General features: G+C 43.4%; 1 protein-coding gene across 1 annotated transcript in view; it reads right to left on the minus strand.

Moving 5' to 3' along the window:
• Positions 1–871: 871 nt before the first annotated feature.
• Positions 872–19,088, minus strand: part of kcnb1 (potassium voltage-gated channel, Shab-related subfamily, member 1) — a 45,607-nt gene continuing 27,390 nt past the window's right edge. The window contains exon 3 of the mRNA XM_064298782.1: positions 872–6,438. Within this exon, the coding sequence (XP_064154852.1) occupies positions 4,459–6,438 (1,980 nt within the window). The 3' untranslated portion in view covers positions 872–4,458. The remainder of the gene's footprint in view (positions 6,439–19,088) is intronic.

The following is a 19,088-nucleotide window of genomic DNA, read 5'->3' on the forward strand; positions in this document are numbered from 1 at the left end:
CTGTGAGCACTAAGCTTTCACTGCCAGCAGTGGCAACCACCTTCCGAATTTCCTATCGTCAATATTATTATTTTGAGCGAATTCTCAGATGAAAATATGTGTTTCCTCCTATGGCACTGGGAACTGACCTCTGCCTGTCTCTCCCGCACAGGTGGAGCAGCGTGGGGGCTCGCAGCCCTCCCCCCCACTGATTTAGCGTCATTAGCCATCAAGCACACAGTGCTAATCAACAGCACACCACCGAGTTGTGCAGGCAGACCCTCCCGCAGTCATTGCTATTCTCTCCACTCCCCAAGTCCGCTCACTCACATCCAGCTGAGACTGGAATGAACCCCGCACTCTCCACCCCAGAGACACTGAATTCTATCTGAGAGAGCGTGTACGCGTCTAGGGAAGCATGCCGGCATTTGTATGCAGGTTTCTTGTGTGCATGTGTGTGTGTGGGTGTGTGTGATTGTGTATGTGTGTGTGTGTGCACAACAAAGACAACATACATACATGTTCATACAGTTTTATGGTAATGCATTTGCCTCCGTGTGAGGCATCGCTGTCTATTCTTCACGAGAGAAAAAAAGGAAAAGGTAGAGTGTTAGTGCATAAGTGTGTGCATGTGAGTATGCATGTGTGTGCGTGTGTGTGCAATTGGAAATGTCAGTCTTTACCCCGCCCCCCCTTCCCTCCCATCCTCACACACCTCCTCAATTAGACCAGCATTTGCTGCCAGAGCATCAGAATGGGGCTGCTGTCACCATGGAAACTGGCTGTAGTATGGGGTATACACACAGTCCTCCATACCTGCATGTATGTTATCCTCTGTGCATACACGGGGTTCTCTGCTGATCTGTTAATCTCTCATAGCACCACCAATATGTTTCTCTTATTATGTTTTTGTGTGCATTCCTTTGCAGTTAATGACAGGTCTTCCAAAGCATAAAAGATAATCACAAGTTAATCATGAATAAAGGCACATAAAATCAGCTTATATACCGTATACCATTCAATACATATACTGACCATGTAAAGAGCCAAAAATATTGAAAACAGTACAGCTAATTCATACAGCTAATGGTTTTCTCCCATTTTCAATTTAGTTTTTTTCTGTCCATTGAATATCCCTGTATATACTTAGAACCGTTCTAACAGCAAAGTAAATATCACACCTGATAAAGTGCTCGAGGAAAGCCGACATAAAGTGTAATTAGTGATGGATGTGCTCTAAAACAGTCAGACAGGGGGCATGTGGCAGAGGAGAAGATGCCTCTGTCTTGACGTGGATCCGGAAAATGGCAGCACAAGTGGGGGGAACGGCATGCTCCCCACCCTGCTCGCAATTACACTGTGCATGATGCAGAAAGAACTGCGTGCGTGTGAGTGTGTGTGCATGTGTCCGTATGTGTGTGCGTATGGTGTAAGTGTGTGTGTGTGTGTGCATGTGTGTTCGTAAGTGTGTGTGTGTGTGCATGCATGTGTATATGTGCGGTGCATGTGCGTGTGTCTGTCTGCGCATGTGTGTGCATATACATGTGTGTATGTGCGTGTGTGCATGCTTGTGTGCATGTGTGTGCGAGGGCTACCCGGTAGGAAGGATGTGCTGGACCACCTTTCTATCAAACATTGCCGGCTACTGGCCAGTGAGATGATGAATAATTCAGTCTCTGAGATAAAGTGCAGATTTCTGTGCTCCCTGTCTCTTTCTGTTCCCCCCTATTTCACGCACTGATGTGTCTGGTCACCCACGCCCACCCCACCCCCATCCACCTCGCCTGTGAGCATGGGCATGAGCCGCCCCCCCCCCCCCCCGCGCCCCCTCCCACTGTCGTCCATGCACCGCTGTTCAGCTGAGTGCATTGTGTGCTGAAATGACCACAGATAACCGCAGAGGTTCAATGCTATGGATGTATGTGGGTGTGGCGTGTGCTGTTATGCCATCCCCACGCCCCAGGCCTGGGCTACCACTGCCTACCCCAGCCAGCTGAAAGAATAGTCTTTGGCTCTTCACATAGAAAGAAAAATGATGCAGGAGGGAAGTCGGCAACACATACATTGGGATACAATGGCGAACAACGTCAGTCCCTTTCAACAATCTCTGGTACGTATAATCCTTTAAAATAAAGCTATGTATGGAAATGCAAAACTATGAGATATTTTGCTAATCTTATTTCCTAGAAAAATCTTAAAAATATACATTTCAACTCTATTTATGTCATTTTCCATCAATTTGTTATCGTCTCCACCATCATCAACACGTGATACAATGTTTTCATTGATGATACAATGTTTTCATATATATATATATATATATATATATATATATATATATATATATATGCAGTTCCAAATGATCTGAAGAAAGTGAAAGGCTTTCAGTGTGTCCCCTCATGAGTGTGTGAGTTCTGGGGGAATCGGAATGGAATGGAGGAAGAGTGACTCTTGTATGCATTTAAGAATTTCAGCAAAACATCTTTGATGATGGCGATTTTGTTTCTGATTCCTATGCATTTCTAGTGGTGGTTGACACCTCCTCCATCTGAACACGCCACAAAACAAAACAAAAAGCAAAAAACAAACAAACCACAAACAAAAGAGAACAGCAAAAGTATAAAAATAAAAAATAAAAACAGCCTGTTGTGCAGTCTGCACATGCTGAACATGATTGAGATAAAACGAAAACCTTTTGACAGACAGCAGAAAACCTTCTGACAGACAGCAAGTTATAGTGACTATGTTTCCCTCTGCTTCATCTGTCCACTGCCAGGATGGGATAACATTGAGTGGTAGTTAATTCAAGATGGAAGGAAAAGGAAAATAAAAGAGATATCTATAGATACTCTGTTATTAAAAAAAGTCAATCAATGAATATATTATGCGTACACATATTGGAGTGCATGTATGTGTACATTTCACTGTGAATCATTAGATATACATACACAAAAAAAAAAACGTATGTGTATATTTGCATATAATTAGGGTCATGAGTTTCTTGTGACCTGTCTGTTTTTTTTTCTGTCGCATTTTCATTCTCCACCTCCTGTTGATCAAGACAACTATTTGATTATTTTCGATTTCCACAACTCAGCTTATTTAATAAGATTTGGAAGAGACATCATCAAACTGTCAATTGATAACAATTTCCTTAGATTGTCAGGTTTTGCTCATCTACCTGATGGCGCTAAAAATAACGCTCGTCTCCACTTCAGAGCCACCCAGGAAGTATTTGAGGATTACAACTACATGGCTGCTTTATTAATAATAATAATAATAATAATAATAATAATAATAATAATAATAATATAATGATGAAATACACTGTACTATTGATGTTTTTTTAAGAACCTGATATATTTCTGCCTAGAAAGTTGATTGTCTTGATATACACTAGTGTTAGGCAATAAAACCCCCAAGATAAGAAGATGCAGTTTTTATGCATCATTTCAGTTAATGAAAACACATCATGCTGTCCACTTGGATTTAGTTACAGTGATCAAAGATTCAGAAATGTATTTTCTGAATGGGGAATTATAAAATTAAAACAATACGCCATCCAGAACGTACTGCATATGCAGATTATGCTGAAAATAGACTACTGGTCTTTGGGGTTCTGCGCATATTTAAATATCTCAGTTATGTCCCAAATTTTCTTTAATATGACCCTCCAACTCACAACTTTTAAATATCTTGAGGGTATAATCATCCTTACTTAGATGTCAGCATTTACATAGACAATTCATCTCTAAATAGTTATAGAGATCAGAGTTTAATTAACTGTTCATTCTAATGCCATGGCTACAGACAGGCCCGGTGGATATTTTGTAGGTTGCATCTTGAGAAACAAGGTCATGGAAAACTCATGACCCTAATATAAATAAGGCCAGTTATGAGGAAAACAAAAACTAGGCAGTAAACCTCTCACTTGAAAACCGCCTCAAACTCAATGTGTTTCTGTAATGCTTAAACTACAGTGAGTGATGGGGCTCGGTACAGCAGTGGCGAGCTTTCCTCAGGGGGTGGGGTGGGGGCTGCTGTCTCGTTCGAGCTAACTCGTGCTTATAGTTCTCTGCCTACACACTGACCGGCTCAGTTTACTTGGGATGTTCTAGGTCTCCCGCGCAAGCCCTGCCCCGACCCCGCCTCTCCCTGACCTTCTGCAACACTGCATGGCTATGCACAGGCACAGCCCTGCCCTGGGGTGGGCTCTGTTTAATGGGTGGGGAAAATGGAGGGAGGGGAGAAGTGGTTTCTTCGCAGCAAACACTTCAGCAGCTGTCTTCAGCAACACCTCATATCTCAACAGAACCAGTAGCTATTACTTGGATCCTTATTTTGTTTGTTCCATTGGCTTAGTCAGGCCATTCTACGTAGCTGTTGGCATTTTGGTTTAGTTTTTTCAGTCCATTGGTGTTACTCACTCACCCCTCCCTCCCGTCCTAGCTCCCCCTCCAGTCTGCAGGCCCTCCTGATTCAGATGCGGTCTTCGTAGTTGGTGGAGCGGCTCCTCTCACCCTGAGACATACGCAGATCTTGGGCCACATGGTTTTCCTGCCCATTCCCTGGCCGGCCTTCCAGGGGGAACACGCAATTCTGACCCAGCATTCTCTGAGACACCTCCAGATGGTTTATCCCCCGCTGGTAGCCGGCATTGATGTTGAACTTCGGGCTGCTGTTGTCCAGTAGGCGCTTGGAGGGGCTGGAGTTGGAACCATCCTGCAGGTGGTCCTCGTCATCCGTATCAGCATCGATGTACTTGCTGATGGACGCGTCATGGAAGGTGAAGATGGCAGGCATCAAGCTGAGACTCTCAGGAGACTTGGGAGGAGTCTTGCTGCTGGCCGTGGTGTAGATTGACACCTCGGGACTCAGGAGGGAGCGGTCGGAAAAGGCGGAGCTGTCTGACAGTGGGCCAGTGCCCATGTGCATGGTGGCACCGCCAGAGGAGGAGGAGGTACCTGACTCCCTGCCCCGGAAGTTCACCTTGAGCGATTGTGACTTCAGCGGGTTGCTGAAGTGCAGGCCACGTGGGCTGTCTGAGAAGAAGCTGTGCTTGGAGCCTTCCGGGTTGGAGATGAACTCCAGGATGGAGCCCTGCCCTGGTGGCTTGATGGTTCCACGAGGGGTCAGCATGGGCTCATGCTCCAGGGTGGTCTGCAGGCCGGGGTTGGCACTGACCCTCCCTGGAAGGGTCACGATGGGGCTATGGGGGAAGCGGGAGCTCTCGGGGAAGTCAGTGGCGCAGCTGATGTAGCTGTCAATGCTGGACAGGCTCTTCATGTCAATGATGCCCTCGTGGGCAGACAGTAGGGGGTCCACAGGCCCTGGGATGCTACCCATCTCAATTTCATCCCTGTGCTTGGCTTTTGAAGATGGTCCCCTCTCTTTGGTGTTCAGGTTTGGCTGGGACTGCGTCTTCGCCATTTTGCTGTACATCTCCTCCAGTTTCTGCACATTGAGGTGCTGCGGGCTGGACGTCCGGGTCTTCTCAGGAGAGCCTTGTTCATTTACATTGTAGGACTTATTAGAGCTTGTCTCTGAAGCCATGTGTTTGGGTGTCCATTTCCATCGGTTGGGGGAAAGGTGGTTGACCTGCACCTTCTCCTTCCTCTCTCCACCCTTTTCCACCACCACATCCATCAGCTCCACACTGCGAGCAAAGGCATCCTTCATGTTCATGGACACAATGCTGCCATTCCTCTTGGCCCTCTCCAGGGCCTCCCGGCGCTTGATAGCCTTCTCCTGCCTCTTCTGCTCCTTGTAGAACTCAGAGAAGTTGTTGACGATGATGGGGATAGGCAGAGCGATCACCAGCACACCAGCGATGCAGCACAATCCCCCAACAATCTTCCCCAGCAGGGTTTTGGGGTAAATGTCCCCGTAGCCCACTGTTGTCATAGTGATGGTGGCCCACCAGAAGGAGGCCGGGATGCTCTTGAACTTGGTGTCCTCTTCGTCCTTCTCAGCAAAGAATACCAGGCTGGAGAAGATCATGATGCCCATGGCCAGGAAGAGGATGAGCAGGCCCAGCTCATTGTAGCTGCGCCGCAGTGTGAACCCCAGCGACTGTAGGCCTGTGGAGTGGCGTGCAAGCTTCAATATGCGCAGTATGCGCATGATCCGGAAGATCTGCACCACCCGCCGCACATTCTGGAACTGCAGCACGCTCTTGTTGGACTCGGTCAGGAAGATGGTGACATAGTAGGGCAGGATGGCCAGCAGGTCAATGACATTCAGGGGCCCCTTGAAGAACTTCCACTTGTTGGGTGAGGAGAGGAAGCGCAGCAGGTACTCCATGGTGAACCACGCGATGCACACAGCCTCCACGTGGGCTAGCTGGGGGTTGTCGTTTGAGTGTCCAAGCTCATCTATGACCTGCAGCTCGGGCAGGGTATTTAGGGACAAGGCGATGGTCGACAGAACGATGAAGAGGATGGAGATGATCGCCAGGATCTAAAAGATAAACATAGACAAGCAAGTTGATAAGTCTTTCCCAGGAGCTACAGTATTTTCACTTTTGAAGTCTGTCATAATCACAGTTGATAACGGTAGAGAAAGTTCTAGTTTAACAATACTTCTGCTTGGCTGAAAATGGCTGGGAATTGTAATTAATTCACAACCCATTTATCTGACCACAAAAGCTTCCTCTCTCAGTGGGAAAGCTAATGCTAACTTGGCAATATAGTCAGAACTGACATTTAATACAACATAAAGGTCAAACAATCTGAGGAAACAGTGAGTTCACAGGCACGAGTGACCCTTGAAGAATTTTTGCAGCAGATTTTGATTTAAGAAAGCTCAGTGGAAATTAAATTATAATTTTAATAAAATATACTTGGCATGCACTTGTTTCATCTCTACAAACGTGAAAGGTCTTAATCACAAGCACAACCCCTTGATTTACCCAGCAAGCACTTCATTTCACATATTTATAGAGATGACCCAAATAGTGAAGCTGTAAAAATGAACATGCACTGTGGATGACTACTAGTACCTTTCAGTCTCACTTGGTGAGAATATAGTACTGTACAGATCCATTTATAATATATGCATAATGTACTCCTGGCACCACAATCAATGCCCATAGGTCAATGATATATCCCTCAGCTGCAGTCCTAACCACTTCCGATCCTGTAGTAGTGCTTTGCTGGACCCTACAGTCGAACACCCGCAGAGAGATTAAAGGGCTTTTCAAGGAGGGGAAGTGGTGGGAACATTCAGGGGGAAAACGCAATAGGGAAGACAGGCAAGAGAAAAAATCCCCTCAATGTAAAATAAGTTATTCCAAAAGCAAATATTTTACAAATATGAACATGAGCACAAAAAAGTATCCCAAAAATAGCTTTCAGATATACGACAATAGTAATGAAACAGCAATAATCATGAAAAATACTTTATTAGATACAATTGGCTTCTTTTCTCTCTGTTGAAATCGATAAACTGGTCAAGCTGTCTCAGACATAGAGATGGGCACAAGAGGACATACAACCCCAACAGACATCATCATTGAACATGATCAGAACAGATAGAACACTATAAGGTCAGAACCCCAATACCCAAACTTTAGCAGATGAGAATCAGTTATACTGCAAAAACCGAGAATGCTCCACAGTTTGTAGTTTTTGCTGTTCAGAGCCATATTTACACTGGCTAAATGTACCGGAATTTAGTGCTCTATCACTTGAAACCTAAAATTAGTCCTATAACTGTTGGTATATACTGAACATTATGTAAATAAACTCATGACCCTAGCTTTTTAAACACAAAAGCAGATCTCATTGAGTTCCAAAGAAATTGCATTTATGTGGCGAGTTGGAGACGAGTGGAACAAAGACATTTCTTTGATATATTATATTTATACTTCCTGATAATGGCATGATTAAGTCAAATATAAGTACAATTTCTACATTGCAATTCCAGCAATATCAGAACCCTAAACACCAGCCTGTGCAGAACCTTACAATGAACACAGGTAAGGCAGTGCAGGTGTGTATGTCCGGCCCACCCCATGTCTCCACTGGTTACCTTTGCACTTCAGAACATATTGTATCCATGGTAACCTAGCTGCAGTGCAAAGAGCTCTGCTTGTTGCTTGGGACTGAATGGTGACGTGAGGCAGTGTGTTTGTAAGAGAAAAGGGATGGTTGATGTTAGCTCTGTTTGTTGACACAAATGACCTTCTCACAGCCAAGCCCAGACATGCTGCATCCCAGAGAACTCTGCTCTATTGCTTTCTAGCCATGGCACTTTTCTCTCCTTCATTACAAACTTTTGTCCATCAGGTCTGACCAAAAACACAGCTGTGTTGTCTTTGGCTCCCTTTCTCTCTCACACACTTCTCTCTCTCTCTCTCTCTCTCTCTGTATTAGATGTATTAAATAGTGGGGAGTGTTCCTTTTGCTCTCAGGTAGAAATGGTAGTTTACATCTATTTACAAGATGTGAGCGGTTAAAGATGCTATGACAGGGCTTGGAGGACGTGTGTAGGAAACTGTTGATGGGGTTTACTCCTGAACTATTTATGAATGATTTTTAAATGTTGTGTGTTAGCTTGCTTGTGAGTAGAATATGCATATCCAGAGATGGTTTAATACTTTGAAGGGTTTAAGAGAACCTGATGGTTTGGGGAATCTATGTTGGGGGGTACATGTGTTTGATACATTTGTCATGGTTTTGGGTGATTACAGCAGTTCTTTTCCATCCTGCGTCATTCTTTTTTTTACCACGGCCATGGTTTTTTCCTGCGCCTTTTCTTCAGTTATTACGGCCTTTTAGTTGTCTTCTTTTCCTTGATTGAATTATACGTGTGCAAATCTCTTTTTACGATTTGCACCTGTTGGTGTTCTATTTAAACCCCTAGCAAACCGATAAGCTTTGCTTTAGTGTCAACTTGCGCTACACGAAAGCCGGTAACTTGGTCTGTTTTGGTAAAGTGTTAGTTGCTTGTTCAGTACTAGATCAGTCCCTCTTCTGTGTCCTTTGACTTACACGAAGAGTTACTGCGGAACTGAACTTTGAGGTTATTGGATTGTGGGCTACAAAGTTAGCACTGCTATCTTTACTCATTTCTACAACTCTCTCTTGGTTCTTTTGACAGTCCTCTGTGCGAGGGCTGTTTTCTTTAAGTTCTCACGTTACCACTCTTTTCAGACTGTTGTGTTTTGTTCTAGTATACTCAATACTCCATAAGCCTTAGTTTTTCACCTTGTACTCAGGTCATTAAAGCTTTTTCTTTGGGATAGTCTCCCATGGGAGTATTGTTTTTCTTTTCGTTTATTTTTTCCCTATCCTTTTGTCTCTAACGAGACTTAGTGGTTATTGCGCCCCAGGTGGTTAACTTAAAGTATCCTGCTCAGTCGCGTTTGGTCTCCCTAGTTCCCCACTCCCTCACAACATTAGGTGTCTAGAATTGTAATTTTTCGTTTCTTTTAAAAATTTTGTTTATCGTGCTTATTTTATTTTGTTTTTATTTGTGAAGTGTATGCATAGGCCTAGTTGATGGTCTGATTGGTTGTAATAAAAAAGTATCAAAGGTCTCCCTCGCTCAGCCCTGAAACAGAACATAAAATACAAATACTGTCTCTCTCAATTCAGGGGCAGAAAACAAAATAAAAATACCATCAACACTGAAGCAGAACATAATGCAAATATACTGCCCCAATCAACCCTGAGACAGAACACAGCATACATATACTGTGATGGTAACAGATACCCAGAGCGCTTATAGAGCTATAAAAATGAAATTTCGGTCGTGAATGGGGCTCTTTGGAAAGGTAGCTACATACAAAACAGACATTCTTTGTTTATTAAAAATACTGTCCCCCTGCCCCTGAGGCAGAACACCGTGTACACAGTGTGCATATCCACTGAAACAGAACACATTAGCGCTTTGTAAATGTACTGCCCATCATCCACACTGCAAGCAAGCCAGAGACTCCTAAAAGTGGGTGGAATTATCTGTTTGTAATGCATACGAGGACGTTAGGTGAGGAAAGGAGCCACAATGGCAGCATAAATGGCGACTGCATATCCAGGTGGATATCAGACACATATCAGCGCGATGGGCTGCCACACTTTGGTGTCTTTGCTAACAGAAGACGGGCCCATCCAGCCAGTGCAAGGTTGCAAAAGAGTCAGTGTCCCTGGTCATTTCAGTGTGACATTATTCCCTGGACACCACTCAGCGCTGATTAGCTATAATTAATGTCCCTAAAAAGACCTGCCATGTCATTTGAGGCCAAACACTAGCATTGGACATGTGGTGCTGACACAAAAAGCTAATATTAGGAGATACTAGAATAATGAAACCCATTGCTTACCATTACATGGCAGAAACACATAAGAATAGAAGAGAGGATTGCAGAGATGTGGTGCAACTTTGCATTGAATATTCATTTGTAATAATTAATCAGGCAACGATATCCTGTGTGAGAGAAGTAGCTTGCTAGCTTTTTTTTTTAGCAAATTCAGCAAATACAAGTGGAGTTTGAGTAAATGTTAAATATAATTTACTAAACTCCACATTTGTACAGATGTAATTAATGTTTTGTAACATGTTAACTGATGACATGTATTATATAAATGCAATAGCAATGTTTGTTTTCTCAATTCTGGGAGACTGTCCTAAATTGTGAGTACTTGGATGTGTGAAACTTTATCCAGCTGATTGGATAAAAGCGAACAAATGCAATTTTTGTATTTATTGTGTCATTCTGGCACAGGGATCTTTAGTCTAAGGGACATTTTGACCGATGGTGTTCGACATAGAGTTCTGTTTCACACATAACAGAGTTTGGCTGTGCAAGAATTGCTGTTGTTAATTAATCTGTTTATTGCCTGAAAGTTTGTTGATGGCTATATTTGAGTGGCTACTGCACAATGACAGAGGATTCCCTAATATACAGTAAGTATTACACACAGATCAGTTCTGCTCAGATCACACCACTGTGCAGAACCAGGAAGGAACTACAGAGGACTGTAAATCATAAAAGCAATTATGAGGTTCCCTCTGCAGACATGCTAGTTAAACATGTTAATGCACCCTCAACAAGAGCTTCATAGAATACTGCATGTAAAAACCCACCTTGTCACCCTCACTCTCAGTATCAATAGAGCAGGTAGAGACATGACAAGCAGGGGGACAAATGGTAAATGGACTGCATTTATATAGCGCTTTTATCCAAAGCGCTTTACAATTGATGCCTCTCATTTGCCAGAGCAGTTAGAGGTTAGGGGTTAGGTGTCTTGCTCAAGGACACTTTGACATGCCCAGGGCAGGGTTTGAACCGGCAACCCTCTGACTGCCAGACAATCGGTCTTACCTCCTGAGCTATATCGTCCTGGGATGGGGTTTCAGTGAGCTTCCTGTCCTCTAAAACTTCCTGTCCTGCATAGGTCTATTTAAATGAATGAAGTTTTCTCTTACACCATGCCATGCGCTAATTAAGAGCTGGAGCATTTAAGTCATGCTGCGTACTCGAATGTCCCGAAAACCGAAAAACCCTCCTCCTCCCTCCTCTTTCTCCACCCTGTCCTGGTGGCTTGTTAATTAGACCAGAGCACTTCCCCTGCTGCCAGAAGCCACCTGCATATTTAACGTCCTGCTGGAGAGCACTGTGAGGAGTGATACAGAGCGTGATGGGGCTGGAGGCAGAACAGCTCGCATCCCCACCATCATCACCACCCCCCCTCCCCCCCACCACCACCACCACCTGCACAAGACCATCCACGAGGCAGATCTGTGGGCCAAGGGATCCCCCCCCACCAGCCAGTCAGAGCCGGCTGAGCCGTCTGCTGCCTGTCCCAAGCCCCTTGGAGACAGAGAGGGAGAGGGGGGGAAGGAGCCCACTGTTGCCATAGCATTGTGGCAGAGACACGGTCCCTATCGGACTATATCGCCGCTCAGCTTTGCCTTCGTCTATGGGCTCTGAAATCTCACAACAGGATCATAGCCTCAGTCCAAGCCTCATAACCAGGAGGTCAACCCTTTGTGAGACGGGCTCGGGCCTGTCTCTCCAACCGAGATTCAAAATGAGCTGGCAATAAGGACAGCCTATTTACCACAGGGAACCTGTGCGCAGACCAAGTGCTCCATTTAGTGCAGCTCTCAGGGGCACAGGGAGGGATCTGTGTCAACAGCCTCCTTGTTTGTGCATTCTACAGTAATACAAAGAGAAGGACAAATCAGCAAATTTATGCATAGCAACCAAACGGGAATCAGAGATTGAGGGCAAAGTGAGGAGTACTGTGTGCATGAGAGAGAAAGAAGGAGAGAGAGGAGTGAGAGAGTGAGAGACAGAGAGAGGGATAAGGAAAGGGGATGTGTGTGAGAGAGAGAGAGAGAGAGAGATATGAGGTAGAAATTAGACCCAGGAAGCATGACAATTACTGGAAAGCTGAGGACAATAGAGGAGAATGAAAAAGGATTGTCTATATAAAGCTTGCTAAGACCGGAAGTGGTTCTGTGGGCCTCTACCAGGCCTTGGATCACAAACCCGCTTGTGCTAATGGCTCTGAGCTGGCAGGGAATTCCCTCGATTCTCTTCCGCCAACAAGCAAAATTTTCCAACAGAAGGGTGAACAGGCAGAGGGGTGTGAATAATCCTGTTATGTGTAGCAGTGCTGCATTCGTCTGATAAACCCTTTTCATTTTCCGTCTTTTCTGTACTTGACCCCAGTCTTTGTTGCCCTTAGTCTGCACTACTTTGTAGTTAAGAGGTCATAAATGACAGTGAAACTTCCCAAACTTTTACTCCTGAAGCGGAAAAAGCCACAGATGGCATCTCATACAAGGGCGTGGCAATTTGATATGACACAACACTTTTTTGTTGAATTCAGAGTTCCAGCCGGCAGAAAGCCCAAGGGTAATGGTGATAAAACAGTCTGCTTTAAAAATAGCGCCTTTGCCTACGGTGGTCTGGGTGTAAACAGAGGCAGGCTGTTGCTGTAATGGCAGTTTTCTGCTGGAAACACACTACGAAACATCCCTCCCTTTCTCCCCCCCCCCCTTCTCTTTCTCTCTTTTCCCTCCCTTCTCTGTCCGCTGTATGACTGCAGCCTTCAAACCTGTGATCTCCTGGACAGCCTTTTTGCAACCTTTTAACACCAACACAGACAAGTGCAGCAGTGCTGAGAGAGAGTGAGCAGGTACAAGCCCAGCTCACATTTCGGCCACTGCTTCCATAGTCAGATTTTCTGATTTTCTGATGCTTTCCAAGTATGTTGAACACTAGACAGGCCACCCTTGTTTGCAAACAACACAGCCACAGGCTGTCACTACAGTTAGTTGCATCTTGTACGGCCTCTCAAACAGGCAGTCCATCAAAACCTGACAGTTTAATGTGAATTAGAAACTGTGTCTTGTCACCAAAGCCTCTAATTCAATATGGCCACAATGTGTCACATTTTAGAGCTATTGTTTCCGAATGCAGCAATAAAATCTCTACAAATCATGTTGAATACAAATCATATATTATACACTACATTGATTTAACTGGCAGCTGCTTCAGAGACAAGACAGTGAAAGCGAGAGAGAGAGAGAGAGAGAGAGAGAGAAAGAGAGGGGGGAGGGGACATGAGAGAAAGAGAAAGAAAGAAAGCCTGTTTGAGTTACTGAGATGGAGGGCCTTTACCCTTAAAGATTAAAAATAGACAGGGCACAGGAAGATGATTTGGTGTTGATACACCAGAGTGGCAGCACCAAACAGTCACCACACACTCCAAACTCATTTCTGGAGGCACAAACTGTTCAGATGCCACACAAGGAGAACCCAGGCTGCTCTTAACCTTCATGTTGAGCAAGGTTGCATGAAGAATGACATTTGAATTAAGCAGATGATTCGAGAGGCAATCAAAAATCTACACTCACAGAAGGACTCAGAGTGCCCACAACTCTCTTCATATTGGCTAATATCATAATCTGCATGTAATCCTTTGATTGTCTTTAATTGGAAACATTCTTTGTGGGAAAAAAGCTGTTAGGGGGAAAAAGCATTTGTAATAATTCTTTTATTTCAGCAATATGTAAAAGTTGGCACTGTTATGTAAGACCTTTTCAATTCTAAATATAAAACCAGGGAGGCACAGACACTGCCTTGTTGTCACACTTTTCTCTTCTTCCTAGATTTTTAGAATGCTTACTGTCTCCTTTGTCTTGTTCCATGAATGGTCTTCCAGAACCATCAGCCATTAATCTCACAGTTTTGTGTTGCTGTCAGGATAGCTGGCTTGACTGCATGATCTCTTACTCAGACTCCAAACAGGAGCACAGACACTGCAAACAAAGCCTGCCTCTCTATTCCCAGGTCTTCATACACCTCAAGTCTCAAGCGCCAGGTGTGTGGCTCAGGTGTTGAGGACAAATATTTTTGGGTGCATGGGCTTACATGCCCAGCTCCCAAAAATATGATGCATTTCAACAAAAAGCAAAAGTGCTGGTTTTCTGGAATATAGTTTGGTGCTTCCTTAATTCCAACTCCTGTGTATGTGCATGATAAATATGCAAATGTATTCTTCCCCTCGATGAAAATAAAAAGGAAATTATGAATTAATTGGAGAAGCCCAAGTGTGAAAGAATCCTTTTCACAAGAACACCATATTGTAACATTGTGGATTCTAGCCAGATCAATAGCAAACATTTCACAAATATTCGCATGCTATTTAATTATGCAGTTTGAACGATATGGTTGAAACATCTGCAGCGCACTGGAATATGAGTTGAACTTTAACCTCTGAGTCAGACTGCTGGTGCCGTAGTGAAGGCACTGCAGGCACACACGCAAATGCAGTGGATAGCAGACTGGAAGCTGAAGCCACAGTGATGCTGTACACTGAGGGATGCACTTCCTGGAGAGCCATCCAGCAGTGTATCCCAGGTGGCCATGCAGGAACTCTCAGAGTCACCGTGCTCTGTTCTCCCAGGGAATCCTCATTAGCTGTTACTGTGGGGTGTGCCAGTCAGACTGATCCTACACTCAAATGCTCCTTTCAAGGAAAGACCCACCTGGCACCATACATCCCCGCAGGATAGCTGTTTGTTGGTAGAATTGTCTCTGGGGGTGTCTGTCAGGTGATGATATGTATTACTTCATTTACTTATCAAGGTAGGAACTGCTTAAAAATGGCTGACAATTCTTGCCGTTTTATTGCGTTTTCTAAACATTTTCGATATTGCATTGTAAACCAAGTACCGTAACTCATATGGGCCTCGTGTCGTAATTCCTTTCGGGTTCGTTAGCATTTTCAAGACTTCCAGATCAAAAAATTAGACAGACTATGGGAGAAAAGAATGTCGTTTTCCTAATTCCTTCAAAATAATTTATCACGTGTATTGTCATTTTATGACGTTTGTTTGTATATGAAAAAATACTTTTCACCCATTTTTTATAATCTAAAAAATAGATTCTGTGTAATGAAAAAAAAAATTTATTTGCCAACGGCTAAGTGGTTAGCAACCTGTCGCACAATTACAACATCACACACAGGGCTATATTTCCCGCTACCATTCACAAGCGAGCCATTCGCTATTCTCTGTTAGTGTAATAAATGCTAAGTTTAAAAAAATATATATAGTTTTGTATATTGCTGTATCTTTATTGTTGTTATTGTCACTCTTCTTATTGAAAAGCTGCCAGGCTACTTGAGATGTTAATAACATTTGCAGCAGTGTTAGGTTGATGTTAGCAAAATAATTATATTGGTTGGAAAGCAGCATCGAAATTCAATGGATCCAGTGGCATTTAAGAGAGAAATGTGTCCAGATAAAAACGTCAGTTTAAATCACAGACTGTGACAAGGACAGTTATGTGAAACTCCCATTTATTTTCTCTAAAGAGAAATTACCCATTGATCTGGAAATCCATATAAGGGTAAAGGTTTTGCTCTATGGTGCCTCAGACTTCTGAGGCCTATTGAGTTGTCTTACATTCCTTTAGAATGTCCTAGGCAGTAGGGTGGTTCTTTCATGTAAATGTGAATATTATGTAAATCATGATGTGGTATTTATTTTAGTCTGTTTATGGCTCTAATACTGTGACATTTAAAAGTGAAATAGAAATGCATTTTGAAAAAATGCTGTAGCTTCCCCTTAGTAAACCAAGGGCCCAGATAGTGAACTTTTTTGATACAAAAAATAAAAGTAATGCTAAAGGTGATTTTTTTTTATGGGTTGAGAAAAGAACCATTCATAAGTTTTCTCTGCACCTATTGTAAGAACAAAGTATGCATTGGTAGCCTGATAAATGTAAAAAAAATGTATTAAATTCCATTTAAATGGAATAAAATGGTTGACTCAACACAATGAGAAATTTATTCAGCCAATAACAGGCCCGGATTGTCAGTAGTTTGTATTGCTGCTCATATGCTAGAGCTGTTTATGAAGATATTGTATATTCACGCAGGGTACACTGCTGCATTTATTTGATGTGTTTCGCTCACATTGTAAAACGATTTCTGTTTCTGAAAACACGGTTTTACGGGGGAGCCAATGTCATATGCATGAAGAACAGAGTGAACTCATGCGTGTAAACACCCTGTTTCTTCACCCTGTCAATATCTTTTCTTCTGCTGGGGAACTAAACGTGGCTCAGTCTTCCCTATCGCATGTCTGCCAGCTATATGTTGAAAATGGTCTGTTGTCACGGTTTCTGTGCAGGTAGATCATTTTTCTGTGCCTGCACCGGCTCAGTGGTTAGCATTCCGATTAGCCACTCGGCTAATCGTTATTTTGGTGTGTGGGGACGATTAGTTCGAGCTTGCAGATTAGCCACTCGGCTAATCGTTATTTTTGGTTCCTGTGGGAGGATTGTTCCTGCTTGAACATTCCATGCATTCCTGCAGGGTTACCTCTGATCTGTTTCACCTGTGGGTTGCTCACTTCTTCCGCTGATTACCAGCCACACCTGTGGCTGGGTATTTAAAGCGTCAGTAGGCAGTGGAACGGTGCTTGAGTGTAACGTGTTTTGCTCTAGCCAGTTCCCTGTCGTATTTCTGAGGAAGGTGTAAGGATTTTAAGAACAAAGAAATTTAAAAGAATTCTGACTTCAGTTTGTTTGTTTTTTTTGGAGAAAGGTATTAGGACGGTATATGTCCAGATTCTGAGGCTGGTGGTTTTAAGGGGTTATTGTGTTGCCGTTGGGGCACAAACCTTTCTGCCTCTTACTAACCAGTTTCCCCCCTGGTTTTAGTTGGCCTCAGAACTTCTTCTGTTTGTTTTTTGAAAAGACATTTTCTTCCTCTCTGCTTCGGGTCGAAGTCGTTTTCTTTTCTTTTCCCTGTTCCTTTATTTTCTTTATATACTCCTTCTTCCTCAGTTACCCGTTTAGGGGTTTATTCATTTTTTGGGATACGTCCCTTAGGAGTATAGCACCCCCTTCTTATTTCGTCTCTCACAAGACTCAGTGGTTACTGGAGTGCCCCTTTGGTAACTTATAGGCCTAGATCCCCTGTTTGGTCGCGTCTGGTCTTCACACTTCCCCTCCCTCACAGTCTGTGATGTTTTTCTTGCAGAAACCATTATATTTTTTACACTACTCAGAGAGAATGAGACCTTCGTATAGAAGTCTCCAACCCTTTCCGGAATAGTGAATGATATATAAAAAAGAACTAGGATAGCTTTTGTTTGTTTTTTAGTGTCACTGCGTCTCCATCTGTGATCAATGGCCCTTTGCCATGGTCACCAACAGATGGGTGGTACAACAGTGAGGAAAGAAGTATATGAAGGATTGGTGAACACCATAGCCCAACCCAGGATAGAACAACTGAAAAGGAGGCAGGCACAGTATCAGAAAAGGATCCTGTACACTTGCATTTGATATTCAAGCAGGGCCTGTAAAACTGATGCACACACTGGCAACTTGCTTAAATAAGTTCCAATAAAATATTATTCTTTGCATATTTAATTTATGTGAGTTGAAAGATTCTTCTGTTGGTTTTAAATAGTGTTTTCCTTCACCACTGCAGATGGTGAAATTTGTGGATTGTGACTTCAACTGCTATAGTGTCAACCGGGGTTACAGCAAGGTCTTGGTGTTTGTTCAGAAGTGTTTGCTGGATGATACCAAAAAACAGTTAATGATGTCAGAGGCAGACTCTTAAAATGTAACCAGAATGTAGATAATATGCATCTGTTAAACATGCAGGTGCCTTTACAACGCTTTGTCTAAGTAACACTGAATTTTAATAACAAAATCTGCTGACTCCACCACAGTGAAAGGTTCACTTGTTTCAATTATAAAACACCCCTCAAGAAAAGGAATATTTTGATGAATGTCAATAGAAAAAGGTTAGTCTTTCAGACACCTGTGACCTAGTGAGCAATGGAAATCAGCTGGTTGAATGAGGAAGGTGAAAATGTCACAATTATAATAAATAACTCGAAAGAACTTGAAAGTACAAATCAATTTGTCCTTCCATTTGTCATCCGTTGACCAATCAGTGGTTCACCTAAAACATTATATTCAGATACCCCTTTATTCACGTTATTGTCCTCCATGATTTTCTCAGTTCAGGGGCTGTGAACAGTTCACATTCACATTCAGGCACACATGGCTAAAGGAACTGAGGACTGAGAATCTTAAAGAGACAAGTCTCTGCAGCAGTGTGACTGTGAGCCTAGCAGTTATCATCACTAAGGATTGTCTGGGGACTGGGGGGTTCACATCCCCGAGGATGTCAAAAAACATATTAGGGAATTATGAACGCAGCCCAAATAGAACAAATATGGCGGTGGCGAGATTAGGTCTCCTTTTGTGTGTGGCGGTATGAGCCTTGCAGTAATGAATATAAAATGGAGACTGTCAGAAAGTGAATCTTAAAGCTGTCAAGCACCAATGCAGTGGGCTGCTGCCGCCTAGCACAGGCATGGTGAGGGATTGGTCTTGAGCCAGTCAGTGTGGGTGCTCCTAGCATCGATGGATGGAGCAGAGATGCAGTCTGACATGCACACAGACATTGCTTTGTACTTTCGTACAGATTACCAAACAGAGCTGTGTGACATGGAACCAGTCTTGTGTAATCCAGATAGTGTCTAGAGAAGACAACTCCAAATGGCTATGAGTGTCTTGAAAGAGCTGCAGTGACTAGAGGTTTCTGTGGTTTAATTTCAAT

The sequence above is a fragment of the Anguilla rostrata genome, chromosome 11 (genome assembly GCF_018555375.3).
Source record: "Anguilla rostrata isolate EN2019 chromosome 11, ASM1855537v3, whole genome shotgun sequence".
In the NCBI taxonomy this organism is placed as follows: Eukaryota; Metazoa; Chordata; class Actinopteri; order Anguilliformes; family Anguillidae; genus Anguilla; species Anguilla rostrata.